Source organism: Sceloporus occidentalis, unplaced genomic scaffold (genome assembly GCF_023333645.1).
Source record: "Sceloporus occidentalis isolate IW3139 unplaced genomic scaffold, rSceOcc1.0.p SCAF_4, whole genome shotgun sequence".
NCBI lineage: Eukaryota > Metazoa > Chordata > Lepidosauria > Squamata > Phrynosomatidae > Sceloporus > Sceloporus occidentalis.
Window position 1 is genome coordinate 201,516,871 of NW_028316984.1, and position 16,444 is coordinate 201,533,314.

The 16,444-nt window shown below is 42.8% G+C and overlaps 1 protein-coding gene across 3 annotated transcripts in view; it reads left to right on the forward strand.

Annotated features, from left to right (window-relative positions):
• The first annotated feature begins 1,243 nt into the window (after positions 1-1,243).
• LOC149315314 (DNA polymerase epsilon subunit 2) overlaps positions 1,244-16,444 on the forward strand; it is a 30,488-nt gene continuing 15,287 nt past the window's right edge. Inside the window, exons 1-8 of one of the 3 annotated variants that reach the window (XM_089522951.1) lie at positions 1,244-1,355; positions 3,779-3,879; positions 8,529-8,604; positions 11,350-11,427; positions 12,315-12,408; positions 13,776-13,850; positions 15,219-15,302; positions 15,531-15,587. In XM_089522951.1, coding sequence (XP_089379077.1) covers positions 1,270-1,355; positions 3,779-3,879; positions 8,529-8,604; positions 11,350-11,427; positions 12,315-12,408; positions 13,776-13,850; positions 15,219-15,302; positions 15,531-15,587 — 651 coding nt within the window. In that variant the 5' untranslated portion in view covers positions 1,244-1,269. Of the gene's footprint in view, positions 1,356-2,977; positions 3,071-3,778; positions 3,880-4,784; positions 4,821-8,528; positions 8,605-11,349; positions 11,428-12,314; positions 12,409-13,775; positions 13,851-15,218; positions 15,303-15,530; positions 15,588-16,444 lie in introns of those variants that run through there. The other 2 variants (XM_089522953.1, XM_089522952.1) reach the window with 2 other exon arrangements.

The following is a 16,444-nucleotide window of genomic DNA, read 5'->3' on the forward strand; positions in this document are numbered from 1 at the left end:
AAAAAGGTTACATTAGCCCCTAAACCCTCCCACTGTTAGAAATAATAAAATATATAGATACATGCACACACAAGAAAGAAAGGTCCAAAACACAGAGCAAGAAATAATCCAGTTTGGGACCATGGCTCAATGCTATGGGCCTCTGAGAGAACACCTCTCTAGGAATCTCTAGGTCCTCCAGTGCAACTCTGTGGTCAACACCTGCCAAATATTGGCCATAGAACTGCTCTGGAAAGGCTGCAAATGCCCCTTGGAGTGTTCTCTCTAGGAATCTCTAGGCCCTTCAGTGAGACTTTTGGTTAAAGCTGACTCTAGAGTTGCGCTGGAGGACCTAGAGATTCCTAGAGAGAACATATTAATAAAATCTGTGAATAATTAAACCTGCAAAAATCAAAGCTGCAAACGTGGAGGGAAGAGTGTACACACGCAGACATCTAAAATGGCATTAAAATGGTGGTGTGGTAGAGCCTCTATACTATGAAGTTGAGTAACCTACACACACACATATATATACTCATACACATACTATAGGGTGCATCTGCACTGCAAAATAATGCAGTGTGTGTGTATATATATATATATATATAAATGATGTAGTGTGGAAGAGCATTAAGACCCAGGGAATACCCTGAAGATGACATATATATGTGTGTCGACTCGACACATACATACATATATATATATGTGTGCACATTTATATATGTACACACATATACTGTCTATATATATACTATATGGTATATATATACTATAGGGTGCATTTCTACACATTATTTCTACACTGTAGAAATAATGTTGTGTGCGTGTGTGTATTATAAAATGATGTAGTCTGGAAGAGCTTTAAGCCCCAGGGAATAACCTGAAACCGACATATACAGTACACACACATATATATATACTACATAATATAGTATATAAAATATAGGGTGCCCTGTAGAAATAATGCAGTCTGTGTTTGAGTGTGTATATCTATCTGAAATGGTGTGTGTGGAGGAGCCTTAAACCTGGGGGAAGAGCCTTAGGATGACTTCGTTCTGAATAAACTTTTGCAAGTAGGAGACCGAGGCTGTGCCTGAGGCTCCCTCAGAAAAAGGCGCCTCCTTCTCGGGGGGACTAGGCGAGGCCAGGCCTGCCATTCCATCCCCTTTTCCCTCTCAGTGAGGAGGAGGCGAGAAAGGGAGGGAAGGCGGGCCTGGCCAGACCCTCTGGAGGCGGGGAGGAGGGAGGGAGGGAGGGAGGCCTCTTTAGTGGCGGCGGGAAGCGTTCAAAATGGCGTCCGCCTTCGCCGGGGCTGAGGAGAAGCTGAGGCGCAAAGTGGCCTCTGCCTTCAAGATGCACGGCTTGCTGCTCCGCGCGTGAGTAGGAGGCCTGCCTGCCTTCCTTCAGACAGCCACACATACTACTACTACTACTACTACTACTACACTAATCCTCTTCAGAAATCAAGGAAGGCTCCAGACTGAAATCTGGGGATTTTGGACTTAGCTCCCAGAATCCCAGGCTATTGGCTAACATGGCTGAGGCTTCTGGGAGATGAAGTCCAAAAGGGCTCTTAAAGGACACAGTTTGGGGACCACTGCTTTAAGGCAATGCTTCTCAAATTTTGGTCCTCCAGATGTTTTGGACGCCAGCTCCCAGAAGCCCCCACCAGCTTGGCCTACAGGAAGGGATTCTGGGGGTTGAAGTCCAAAAACATCTGGAGGGCCAAAGTTTGGGAACCAGTGCTTTAAGGCCCTCCTCCAGATGTTTTGGACTTCAGCTCCCAGAATTCCTGGCTGCAGGTCAAGCTGGATGGGGCTTCTGGGAGATGACCAGAGTTTGGATTCCACTGCTTTAAGGGTTGTGTAAGCAGGGGTTGCTTGTCACACAACCGGAGTGACCAGACGTGTCCTCCTTTTCCCAGACCGGTCCTACATTCCAGGCTTCTGTCCAAGAGGGATTCCATTATGTCCTCCATTTTGAGCATTACTGAGAAGCACACATTTCTATTGATTGATAGGAGTGTGTAAAGCTTTTTCTTTGGTCATGTCCTGCATTTTTCTTGGATGTCCTACATTTTGTGGTGCCTTGTTCAGGGTGAGCAGAAGTCATAACCTCAAAGGAGGACAAGGCACCACAAAGTGTAAGCGGTTCAGGAAAAAAGTAGGACATTTATCAAATCAAAGCTAACAACACTCATATAATTGAAAGATATAGCTGTGTTAGTGTGTAGAATCAGTATATACAGAGATCTTGTAGCCCCTTTGAGACTGAAAGAAAGAAGTTGGTAGCATGAGCTTTTGTAGACATCAATCTACTTCCTCAGATGCATTTAGTGTAAGTTTAGGCTAAATGCCTCTGAGGAAGTAGACTACAGAGTCTAGGAATGCTCATGCTTTCAGTTAGTTTCTATAGAGTCTATGAATGCTATTCCTCCTGGACAGAAGGTTGCAATGTAAGTTGTGTCCTGGAAAAGGAGGACGCTTGATCATACTACACAAAACAACTCTTTGCAAGAAGCTCTCTGGTCTGATCAGCTGTAAAATCTGCTGGAAATCTTAAGAATTGCTGGTTTAATTCATGACAGTTTCCTGTGCTAGCTAAAAGTATTCTCCGTCCCTCACAATTTTTGAGGATACTTAACTAGATCCTGGCAGCTTTGTGAGAAGCCTGGTTTCAAAGATGCATAATGCAGTACTTTAATAGAAAATCTCTATAAAATCAAAAATCTTGGAGTATTCTATCAAAGATGCTGGGAACGAACAATGGAGCGGTCAGGTCCAGACTGAAAGTGTCAGCTGCAAAGTGTGATTTCTGAGTCCTTGGGATCCCAAAGAATGGCTCCTGAAGATCCTCAGAGCCCAATTCAAATAATTATTTGCACCAATTTGGGGGGGAGGGGGTATTTTTTAAATGTTAAAACTGGCCAAATCCACCCTAAACTGGCCACAAATGCCCTGGTTTACTTGCCTTTGAGCTCCACACCACATTGCTGCCAAAGCAACAAAAACAATGGCCCGAATGGCAAACGGAAGTGATGTGACATCCCTTTTGGCACTTTGAAACGTGACGGTGTGTCCTGCTAGTGGAGGTGAATGGAGAAAATGGCCCCCACCCCTCCCCAGTTGCCTACCCATGTTCTAGTCCCATCTGTCAGGATGCTGTCATTTCTGATGGGAATGACATGTGCCACTGTCATAGGAAGGCATAAGAAGTTTTTGACCATGTTTGCTGTGCTGGATGCGAAAGGCATTTCAGTACCAGATGATGCTACATCTATTTCCCAACTTCTCAGGCATCGTGGAGTATACAGTTGCCCCTTGAAATTAGCGTTCCTCATTCATTTGCGGGCGGCAAATGGAGGGGGACAAAATGGGGCCCGCCCCCATCCAAGCCAATGAGGCTTGAGTATCAGCAAGTTTCTATTTTCACACATGGGGGGTCTGGAACGGATCTCCACGAAAACGGAGTTGCGACTGTATTTGTCTTGGAAATTTATACATTTCTTATGCTTACGATGTATTATAAAGCCACATGTACATTTCAAAAATGTGCAAGATTGAATAAGCATGCATTTGAAAATCGATAGAAACACATTTTAATGGAAAAGCTGTATTTAAAAAAACATAAAGAATTCACTAAAATATATACCAAATTCTACATAGGAAAAAAATGGTTTGTAACCACTGCTAGGATGGAACAAGAGTTTGGTGGAATTCTGGAAAAGACAATGATAAGTAGACTGACAGCTTTTTACTTCGCTAATCTTGGCTAATTGTTTTTCTTTTTCTTTAATCAGTGAAGCTACTAAGTATCTCACCGAAGCTCTTCAAGCAGCTAATGAAGCGGACCTTGAAGCTACGATAGAAAATATAATTGATGCTGTTGAAAAACAACCTTGTGAGTAGAATTTTCCATTTTCTAAGATTGTTTAAGGAGGAAAGATGGGGATCCCTATAAGTCTGTGGGGCTTCTGTGCTATTTGTGATGACAAGATGGGTTATTTTTGGATTGCATTACTTTCAAAATAAGTAACAATGCAAAATATACTGGAGAGGGTCTTCCTTCTGAGTGCCAATCCAGGAGACGGCTATGTCTTCTTGGAAAGTGGATCGCTAATGTGGTTTGATTAGAACATTTGGTTTAGAAATACCTGGAATATCTAGTGCAGTGATGGCGAACCTTTTTCAGTTCGTTTGCCAGGGGCGGGGCTTCTACCCCCAGGATGGGGGCTGGGGCGGGGCTTCTGCCCTCCAGGGGGCGGGGCTTCCATCCCCTTTTCAGAGGGAGGGAGCCTCTGGCTCCTCCCCCGGCGTTTTCTGGCCCCTGAGGGTCCCTTCTGGGGCCGTCACAGGCCGGCAAAAGGGCCGTGGAGGACGGCGCGCTGTCCTCCAGCGTCCCAGCCCCCTCCTCCTCGGCCTTCGCTCGCCAAGAAAGGGCTCTGTGGAGCCCTTTTGCGGTGAGCGAAGGGAAGCCAGGAGGAGGAGGAGGCTGGGCATGCGTCCCAGCCCCCTTCACCTCGGCCTTCGCTCCGCGCGAAACGGCTCCATGGAGCCCTTTCGAGCGGAGCGAAGGGAAGCCAGGAGGGAAGAGGGCTGGGAGCAGCAGACAGACGTGCATGCGCCTCAGTCTCCTCCTCCCAGGCGCCATTTTCTGGCTTCCCGCTGTCTCAGAGAGACAGCGGGAGGCCCGAAAATGGTAGGGAGGAGGCGGAAGGGGCACGCGCCCATTCCACCTTCTCCCTCGCCCTGTGCCTGGTGAAATCGCGCCGCGTGCCACCTGTGGCACGCGTGCAACGCGTTCGCCATAACGGATCTAGTGCTTTCTAGTGTTTATTTACAGTAAGTTCAGTACTCTTGTTCTGCTTCTTTGTAAAATATGCCTGGTAGTCATGGGGACATTATATATGATAGAATCAGATACATGTGCTTTAATTTTAAATAATGGGTAAAGGAATGATCTTTACACAATCTGCTACCTAAAGAAAAGATCCTAAACAGTTTATTATCACTAACTCTCTTTTAACTTCACTTTCTACTCTACTGTTCTTGTTCAGTGAGCTCTGTGGGTGGACCACTCTCACCTTCATGAGTTGTTCAGAACTCAGCATAGTGCAGGTATGAACAACTGCATTCTAATCTAATGGACAGGTTCTGTACCTTACTGAAATTCACAGAATAACCTAATCAGGAGATAAAAGGAGACCAGAGTGTGTGCTTTGGCTGACTAACATTAATTCATGTGGGAAATGAATTAAGACTGCATGCTGATATTCTTCAAAAGGAATCATGATCTGCAGTCATGGTGTTTTTAAGATGTAAACCTGTGTGTGCAAGCCCAATAGCTCATTGGTAACTTGGTGCCAGGGTGAGGGTACAGTTGGGACCTGACCTCAGTATTAAAACTGGTACGAGCAGCACTGGTGTACCATATGTTTCATATGCATGCCACAGGTATGCCATACAAGGGACTTGTGCAGTTCGGGGGGGGGGGAGCTAAGAACAGTGTTTCAGCCTGTAACTACCAATTAGCAGTGCCTATTTCTTCAGGTCTGTATACACTCTCATGTGGAAACTCGCCATTGGGTAGACATCATGGGTCTCTTTACAGCAGTCCTGCATAGGCAATTTGGCGCATGGGATTTTTTGCTGATTCTTGACTTGCTGCAGGTGATTTCAGGGTAATTTTGCTCCTTCTATACTCTGTGTTTTCTTCTTTGCATTGGGGAGGGGAGCATCTGTAACATACAGCAGACACCCTCCCTTCACCCTGCTCTTTTCACGATCTGTATTAAGGGTTTTCTCAGTTAACTATGGCTCGGAAAGTGAAGGTCCTTTTTGCACCTTCCCTTTCCCTCCTCATCCTCTATCTAGCTGGAAGATTTGTAGCAGCATTGACACTGAGAGGATGGTGAAAGAGGACTGGAGAAACACAGACTTTAGGTGCTGGGTTGCAACAGAGCATATGGGGTAAATAAGCTGTCTGGGCCTTGCTACAGCAGGAGAGGCACACCAGCAGCTGTCTCCAGAATCCCTTTCTGAGCATGCACAGACAGCAAAAGGAGAGAGATAAGAGGCCAACAGCTACCCCAATGTGTTAGAAAAGCATAGATTTAGAAGTTTGGCCACCAAAATAGAAATAATAAGAAAAGTGGAAAGTGGTGAAAGGGGGAGGGGGGAATTATCCCTGAATGTTTATTGAAGCAGCTTTCAAGTCTCTAAAAGTTCAACATATTTGTGTTTACTTAAGCAAGGCTTCCCTGACACAGTTATTTCATTTCACAGGTGCATATTGTTTTAAACTAAAAGTTTGATAGAGCCTGTTGACCTTTTCTTCTTTTTTGTGGTATTGGGAACTATCTCTATTCTTCTCATGCTATTTCTGCCTACGATGCTGGATTTTGTGTTAAAGAATTAATACCCAGGAACACATCTACGTTCCTAACAGAGGTATGCCTGTATAAATATTCAATATGAATAAATAATAAATAAATAAAATTTTTATTTATATACCGCCCTTCCACAGATCAGGGTGGTTTACAACACTTTAAAAACAATAGATTAAAAACATCAATATCATTACAATAAAAACAGAAAAGCCCCGAGTTAGCCAGTCCCCTTGCCAGTGAAGAGGAAGGAGGTCCATAGGACATCTTAATCGGGGAATGCATTACCAAAAAGGAAGGTCTTCAAATCCCTTTTAAATTGGGCCAGGGAGGTGGCCGAGCGGAGCTCTATGGGCAGCGTGTTCCAAAGGGCCGGGGCGGCGATGGAAAATGTCTTCCTGGTAGTGGAGACAAGCCTAGCCCCGGGAACTCTAAGTAGTTGCTGCCCAGATGTTCTGAGGGTGCGGGACGGAATGTATGGGGAGAGGCGGTCCTTCAGGTATCCTGGGCCCAAGCCATTTAGGGCTTTATAGGTCATCACAAACACCTTATATTGCGCCCGGAAGCGAGTCGGCAGCCAATGTAGATCTTTTAACACCGGTGTAATGTGGCTGGCCCTGGAAGTACCAGTGACCAGCCTGGCTGCCATGTTTTGTACCATTTGTAGCTTCCGGGTTTGGTATAAGGGTTGCCCCATGTAGAGTGCATTGCAGAAATCCAGTCTCGAGGTTACCAGAGCGTGTACCACAGTTTCAAGGTCCCTCTGGGCCAGGTATGGACGCAGCTGGCGAATAAGCCGAAGCTGATGACAGGTGCTCCTGACCGTCGCATTCACCTGAGCAGTCAGGTGAAGGGACGAGTCAAGAAGCACCCCCAGACTGCGCACGGAGTCCTTCACAGGGAGCGTGACCCCGTTCAGGACAGGTGGAACCACCGCCATTCCTGGACCAGGGGAACCTATCACAAGTACCTCCGTTTTCTCTGGATTCAGCTTGAGTCGGTTTTCTCTCATCCAGCCCATTACTGACTCCAGACAGGCCACGAGAGGAGAGACGCCATCCTCGGTCACTGCATCAGTCGGAGACATAGAGAAAATTATTTGGGTGTCATCAGCATACTGATAACCCCGCGCCCCATGTCTCCGGATGATCTCTCCCAGCGGTTTCATGTAAATGTTAAATAGCATGGGAGACAGAATGGCTCCTTGAGGGACCCCAGTTTTAAGGGCCCTCTCATCGGAGCACACGTCTCCCAGCTGCACCATCTGGGATCTCCCGGAGAGGTAGGACCGGAACCACTGAAGCGCAGTGCCCCCGATTCCCACCTCTGCCAGGCGCCCCAGAAGGATACCATGGTCTATGGTATCGAAAGCCGCTGAGATGTCCAAGAGCACCAACAGGGACACGCTTCCCCTGTCTGCCCAGACGGAGGTCATCGACCAAGGCGACCATGGCCGTCTCAACCCCGTAACCCGCCCGAAAGCCAGTTTGAAATGGGTCCAGATAATCCGTTTCATCCAAGACCGCCTGAAGCTGGATTGCAACCGCCCTCTCGATCACCTTCCCCAGAAATGGCAGCAGCGAGACTGGCCGATAATTATTATGTACCAGGGGGTCGAGGGAGGGCTTTTTTAATATGAAGCATTATGGCTCTGCAATCTCTGTAATGCTGAGCCTCATTAAAATGTAACTTAGCCTCATCACCTCATTAACCCTATGCTACTTGCAGGGAAGAGTTTGTGAACTGCCCAGATAATGGGAGACGCCCCATTATCACATGCCCCCCAAATCTCAGTCAGTCTGGGAACAGCTGAAAGGTGGAACTACACTGGCTGTGATTTCATCCTGTAACACAGGGAAGAAAAGAGTTAAACAGACATGCAACACACAATATGACTGATTAATTGTACTGTCAAATAGCAGGCATGATTGAATGCAACTTGACACCCCTTGCCCTTGTTTGTCAGTCCAGCTTCACTTACAACATGTTTGTCTCCTTGTACTCATCAGAGTAGTTCTGGTAAATCACAAGCAACTGCAGCAACTGAAAAGATTCTAATGTGTTAGTATTTTATTTTGAAGTGATATAATAAGCTTTGTAAATGAGCTTTGTGTTTCCAGTAATTGCAATGGGTACCATTTAATTTTCACAATGTTCTTTTTAGTGTCATGTAACATGATTGAAAAGTCCATGGTGGAAGCGGCAGTCCTGGAATGCAGCCAGTCTGTAGATGAAACCATGTACGTTTGTTTGCACAAATTCATTTACTGAAATGAGCAAATCAGCAGGAGCTTTTGATGCAATCTAATTCAGTTCATTGTCTTGTTTGCTTCCTTTTACCTTGGTTCATTTGAGCTTTCAGATTTAAATCTCATTAACATTAATTCTTCCGTTAGAAGGTAGAAGTCTCAGGGGGATTGTAATCTTGTGCAGACAATGGCTGTATGGCATATCCCAGAGTATTTGCTAATACTATTTGGAAGAGAAGTTTCAGAAACAGTCTTTATTAGCAAGTTTGCATGACTAAATGCACCATTATTAAGGAGGGAATATGGGCTTATTAAATCACAATGTGAACAAATTCTGAACATAGCCCCTTTCATTACTTCTTTTGCATGAACAGCTAAATAATCTAGAAAGGGAAGAATATTGTGAAAGTCCAAATTTTTGATTATGGTTTATTGCAGGCTTTGTAACCCAACAATAACATCTGATTTAAAGCTGGTCTGTGATCCTGGCTTGATTGGAAACAATCACTGAATGATAATTCAGGGTTCAAACATGACTACCTGGGGTGTTCATCTGTTTGTGCAAAGACGAGTATGAAATGGTAATGAGTGAGTTGCATGTACAGTCAGCCCTTCGTATCCTCAGATTCTGCATTCACAGATGCAGCCATCCACAACTTGAAAATATTTCCTGTGTCCCCTCAAAAGAATCCAAAAAGCCAATCTTGATTTTGCCATTTTGTATAAGGGACACTATTTTACTTCCCCATTGTATATAATGAGTATTCATAGATTTGAGAATCCAAGGGAGTTCTGAAACCAACCCCCAGTGGATACCAAGGGCCTACCGTATTGCTATGTAAGCAGTTCACATTGTCATTTAATATGCCAAGGTACCTGGTTTATCATATGGAAATACAGCCAATTATATCTTGCATCTGCTTCCCCCCCCCCCCCCCGGAACTTAAAACATTTTTAAAGGAATGTATTCATGTTACTGCTTAGTATTTTCAAAGTAATACATTTGATACTGCTTGTTCAATTAAAGATAATGTATTATTAATACATTATTAACATGGTATGTTTTAGTTACTATTTTACAAAATACAGGTGAGAGTAAATATAGTTGGCCCTCTGTTTTTGCGGGGATTCGTTCTCCCCCCCCCTTGCAAAAACGGAGACTTGCTGATATTCAAGCCCATAGGCTTGAATGTGCTTGTGAGCATGCGCAAGGTGCACACCACAGGGGCACACCCAATTGAAATTAATACAGGTTGCCCCCCGTGAATATTCAAGACCACAGTTCTCAAGTCCGTGAGAACGCAGGGACGACTTGTACATGATTAAAAATTCACCCCATAAGATTCAAACAACATTTTAGAAGTAACAAGTAAATTTTAGAAATAATGAGTGAACATTGATTGATAACATTGAAAAAGTAACAACATTACTACCTGTTACATAATTTTTGTGCAAATGACATTATCCCTGTCATCCAAAAGTAAAATTTATTTTTATTTTATTTTATGACTGCCCTCAATATGGGACCCAAGGGATTTTAGTTTGCCCTGTATATAGTAGGCTTCAGATGCATGTTAATGAAAGCCCTGATCAGATGAAGAGGGATTTCCACTGACATATTTTTCATTGTGTGACTGGAGGGACCAGGGATGTATTGTCTCTTACGTTCCTTCCCTGTCACATTCCTGATAGCCCGCACTCATAGTTTCTTCAAGCATAGGGATTGTGTGTCTTCAGGAGAGAGGGTGTTGTGTGATCAGGGCACTAAACAGATGGCTTTCACCCTCTGTCCTACATCCCCTAAGTATAGTGTAAAAATTTGCATGTGGGCATATGCTATGCTGACCATGCATCTTCCCCTTGACTGAAGACACTTCAATGGCCATTCCATGCTTTGTGGCAAGCAGGCAAGCTTGGAGAAGCACCTGGCAATGTTCCTAAAGCCAAATGAAAAATGATGATTTCAATCATTGGCTTCATGTCATCATTTTGCATTTGGTTTTTGGGATGTAGCTAGATGCTTCTTAGAATCTGCATGTCTGCCCTGAAGCACAGAATGGTCAAATGGGGCAGCTTCAAAAATTCGGTGTGTGTGTGCTTTGGGCTTTGTGGAGGGAGGGAATGCCAAGCCCCCCACAGTGCTCAAATAGCACATCTGCTCACGTAAAGGAAGCTTATGTGTGCAAATGTCCTCAACAGAACTCTGTTCATGTGTGCAGCAACCTGCTTTCACTTAGGAAAGATAGTGTTTTTTCAAACATGCATGTGGAGCACTATGGGAAGGACTTGGAGCAGAAAAGATGCAGGATAAAACAAGTTGTACAAGTGAATTGAGTGACACTTCATCACTGCTTCACTACAAAGAGGTTGACTGTGGAATTCTTGTTATTTGTGTTTGTGATATTTAGACTCTAAGATGAGCACTTCAGTATAAACCAAATAGTTCACTTCAGCCCACTTGGCATACCAAAGGGACTGTAAATTAGTCCTCAATCTAACAAGCAATCTTACAGTCATTCCACAAACAGTGATTTTCTTTGTACCTAGCTGTAGAAACTGAAAATCACCATAACTATGCTCTCCTTGTTGAAAAGAGTGTCAAATGATTTCACTGCATATGTAAAAACGAGATGTTGATATTGCAGAACGCTACAGCAATTTATTTTTGAAGTGTCTTTTTTTTTTTTCATGGAAAGCTTTCAAATGTGCCTTTTTCTGCATTTGATTTTCTCACAGGGAACATGTTTTCAACATCATTGGAGCTTTTGATATCCCACGATATGTTTACAATTCTGAGAGAAAGAAATTTCTACCGTAAGTCCTCCCTCTGTAAGTTTTGAAGCGTTTGGAAACCAAACTATTTTGCATTTTATAGCACTCTTTTGTAGACCCTCGGCCCAAGTTTGACTTACGACATGGAAAGCTGTATGAAAATGAAATTGATAATGAAAAGATCCAGTATGGTACAGTGGTTTGAGTGCCACACTAAGACTCTGGGAGACCAGGGTTCAAAACACCTCCTCAGCCCTTGAAACCCACTAGGCGATCTTGGACTAGTCTCATTCTCTCAGCCTTAAGGGAAAGCAATGGCGGCAAACCTCTGAATATATTGTGCCAGTGAGAGAGCCAGCATGGTGTAATGGGTTGAGTGCTGGATTCTCAGAGGCTAGGATTCAAATCTCTGCTCAGCCACTGGGTTACTTTGGGCAAATCACACTCTCTCAGCAAGAAAACTACTTTTTAGAGTCAGCATTGTCTAGTGATTTGAGCATTGGACTAAGGCCCTGGGAGTCCAGCCCTGCCAGCCATTGAAACCCTCTTGGCCAAATTACACTCTCTCAGCCTCAGAAGAAAATCAATGGCAAACTTCTTCTAAAAAAGTCTTGCCTCCCCCCAAGTTTTATTTTTTAGAGTCAGCATTGTGTAGCGGTTTAAGCATTGGACTAGGACTCTGGGTGACCAGCTCCATCAGCCATTGAAACCCATTGGATAAGTCACACTCTCTCAGCTTCTTGGGGAAGGCAATGGCAAACCTCTGAAGAAATCTTGCCCAGAAAGCCCTAGGATAGGTTCACTGTAAGTCAGGGTTGACTTGACACAAAACAAACAACAATTTTTTCCATTTTTCCTCCTATAATTGACACAGTTTTCATGATTGTTCTTTTTAAAGTTTACACAAGTCTCTGTGCCATTTCTTTTAGTCTATCGATGACCAGCCACCCTGCACCCAATTTATTTGGCTCTGCCAGAGATAAAGCAGAATTGTTTCGTGAGCGACACATCATCGTGCAGCAGGTGAGAAAAAACCCGAAGCCAATTTAGTCCATTTAATGCTTAAAGCCAAGCTATGGAAAGGTTTCTCTGAGAGACTACAACTCTCAGACAGTATTGCCAGTGTCCCATAGTTGTAGTCTAAAACAGTAATTTTTCCAAGGTCTGACTTAAAGCTAGAATTTTAAAAAGTCCCATCATTTCAGAAAGATGTATACAGAATTTGGAATAAAGATCTGAAGTTATATAACTCGCAGGGGAAACAGTCATAAAGAGCAGATTTGTATTCTTGGGAAAGAACAGGACCCGGAACAATGGATGCAAGCTACAGGAAAAGAGATTCCACCTGAACATTAGGAGGAACTTCCTGACAGTAAGGGCTGTTCGACAGTGGAATGCACTTCCTCGGAAGGTGATAGAGTCTCCTTCCTTGGAGGTCTTTAAACAGAGGCTGGATGGCCATCTGTCAGGGATGCTTTGATTTGGATTTCCTGCATGGCAGGGGGTTGGACTGGATGGCCCTAGTGGTCTCTTCCAACTCTACGATTCTATGATTCTATGAAAGTTGCAATTGGAATATGAAATATGAATCCACACATTTTTAATTGATGGATTCAAGCATCCATGGCTTGAAAATGTTCAAAAGATATATATAAATTCCAAAAAGCAAACCTTGATTTTGCCATTTTATATAAGGGTCACCATTTTACTATCCATTGTATTTAATGGGACTTGAACATTCACGGGTTTTGGTATCCATGGGGAGGGGGGGGGGTTCCTAGAACCAAACTCCAATGGATACTAAGTGGGAACCAAAATGAACAGTTGATTTAATTTTAAAATAAGAGAGAAATATATCATCAAATCCAGGGCTGCTGTGATGAACATTTCAATTTTCATTCCAATATCTTAAGAAGATAAACTGTGAGCCTGCAGTCTTGCAGGAAAAACTACAAACCGTCTTACAGTGCCTTACAAACAAAACACATTAATTCTGGCATACACTTCCATGGTATAGAAGCTACTTCATTATATAATTACATTAAAAGCATGGGATGATCTGGGAGGCTGAATCATACTCAGGGCTTATGAGGTTTAGCATCCTTCTCCCACAGTGGCCAATCAGATGCTTCCAAGTTGCTCTACCAGAGCTGGATCTCAGTAGCCTGCCCCTCTTGTCTCCCCCCCCCCAAGCACCCCCAACAAATGATATTCAGAGATATATTGCCTCTAGTTCAAAGTGTTTTTTGTATGTGACTCAGACTCAGTTCTTTACATGGGCCATGATTATTGCTGAATAAAAACATGTGGATAACTTTGCATGGGAAAAAGAAGTTTTCCTATAACTATATAATGACTTTTTAAAATTCACTCATATTTATCCTATGCAGAGAACCCATAGGCATGAATTATTCACACCATCAGCTATTGGTACACTCCCAGATGAAAGCAGAAGTAAATTCCAGGTAGGTTCAACCTGTTAATATCACACAGGATATTGTGTCAGCTCAGTGGCCAAAGTGACATGTTGGGTCCTTCATGACACTTTCTGCCCTGTGATGCCAATGTGCTTAATCCTTCCAACCCTTGCTCAGTCCAAGCCTCCGTTGAGACCAATAGAGGTTTCTGTAAAGCCTAACAGTAGGGTAAGGGCAGATGTCTGGTGTGTGTGTGTGTGTGTGTGTGTGTGTGTGTGTTAGCATCCTCTCCATTCAGCAGCAATTAAGATTTAGAAAAGAAAGGAACATTCAAGAAGAAAAGTATTTGTCTTTCCCAACGAAACGTGAACAACGCATGGCCTTTATTGATCTGCAATTCAAGCAGATGGACACTATGATACAACAAAGAAAATTCCAGGGCATCCCAGTATCAAATAGACTCTGTTTATGTGATACAACTGAAGTGGAAGATCTGGCCCACTAACATATTGCAGTGGTGGTTGTAGCCTAGGAGAACAGTATTTATCTCCTTTTTTTAGGCATATGGGAAACTGGATAGTTGAGGATACAAATACTTTTCTTCTGTAAGACTCTGATCAGCTGGGGACACAGAAAGTTGCCCTTTTTGCAATTAGAGTAACCAATTTAAGAAAAAAATGTCTAATGAAAGTAGTACTGTAACAGGTTTCCTTTCCTTTTAAGTTTGTTACACTCTGTGTGAATTCAATATTTTTATTGCCTATTTTTCATATGGTCTGCTCACTTATTCAATGAACTGTTTACTTACTTGGGAAATCCTCTTCTTGCACCCAAAGCCCCAAAGTGGTGTGAACAAAGCAAGGAGAAATCTTTTACCTCCTATCAGCTACTGATAAATGATATGAGATGTTCCCTGCCTGGAGAGAGTGGCCAAAATCTGGCTTTTCCCTGTGCATGCTTTAGTCAGTGGGTTATGAGTACAGTTTGCAATAAATCATTGGGGTCAGCCATTCAGAGGACTGAGGGAATCAGCTCTGTTGCTGTATTCCATAGTCTATATGTTTGGTATTCCTTGTCATGCAACATCAGTGAGAAATATCACATGAAGTAAGCCAAGCCAATATCACAAGCCAAGACATTTTTATTTAAGCAAGCCTTTAATATATAATCATACCAAGGTGGGTTTTATGGAGTATGTGTGTTTCAGTGGTGTCTTTTAACTTTTGTATATGTATTTTATGCTCTTTTTAGATTATTTTGACTGTTTTAAATTTTATTGTAATTTTTAAATGTTTTATCAGGAGCTGCCTTGGGTCCCTTCTGGGAGAAAGGTAGCATACAAATGAAATAAATAAACAAATAAGAAGTATGGTACTTTAAAACAGTTAGGCCTTAATTGATTTTCTCTGATTCTAGCTCAAAACTATAGAAACTCTCTTGGGCAACTCAGCCAAAGTTGGGGACGTGATTGTTCTTGGCATGATAACCCAGCTGAAGGAGGTAAGCTCTGTGCTATCAGTGGTTTTGTGGATGACTGTTGTTCAGCAGTATGATGACAATCTGTGAGATTTGTGTTTCAAATGTGACTGGAAGAGGGATAGGAATTTCCAAAGTCTTCAGTGAATTAGATGCTGCTGAGAATAAAAGTGAGCAATAAGGAATTCCACTTCAAGTGGAATAATGGAAAGGGGACGTTTGATCTTAATTCCCTGTATCCATATTTTTAAGGGGAAGTTTTTCTTGGAAGATCCTACCGGCGTCGTCCAGCTGGACATCAGTAAAGCAATATCCTTTATATGTATGTCCAATAAAAACAGGGACTTATCAGAGAGAGAAATTTGCCTTAACCTCTCATGTATTTCCATCTGGAATATGTGTTGGCTGTGGATTCATTATTTTATTGGTGAAAATAAACACTCAAAAGTTTGTGTCAATACAGCAAGTTATGCTCTGCATACCCCTTCCCGTTTTGCCAAAAATAGTGTTGATATTTATTGTGTATAAAATGCCGTATTGAACAGTAGTCAGATAGGAGTCCATAAACTCATAGAAGGTTTGTGGATGGGTTTCATGGAGTTCAAGAAATAGATGCAAACATTATTATTTTTCTTTAATTTCCTTCATATTACCTTGTATTTTTTAATTTCAAGGTAAAAATTTATTATTTTATATTGTCCCTTTCTCCTGATGTGAAATCAGAGGTGGGTACAACAAGGTTAAAAACATAGTAGAGAAAAAAAATGTGTTGATAAAATGTTAAAACACACAAGCAAGAAAAGATCAATTTAAATCGGTTCAAAAGCATTTAAACAGTAAGGATAATAGTATAGCGCACACACCTTAAAAGATGTATTCTGCACAAACAGTTACTAATCAAATGGCTGTTTAAATAAATAAATAAATAAGGTCTTTACCTGCTTCTGAAAGGAGAGGGGACCAACTTAGCTTTCTGTAGGAGAGAGTTCCATAGCCTGGGAACAGTCACCAAGAATGCCCTCTCACACCAAGACAAATCCCTCTGTCAGGAATCTTAAGAATTGGGCAAGCTCATTTAGGTTCAAATTTAATACTAATTGTTTGAAGTTATGTCCATATATCCCTCCCCCTCCTTTCTTCAGGTGGCCAGTGTGGATTGAGTGTTG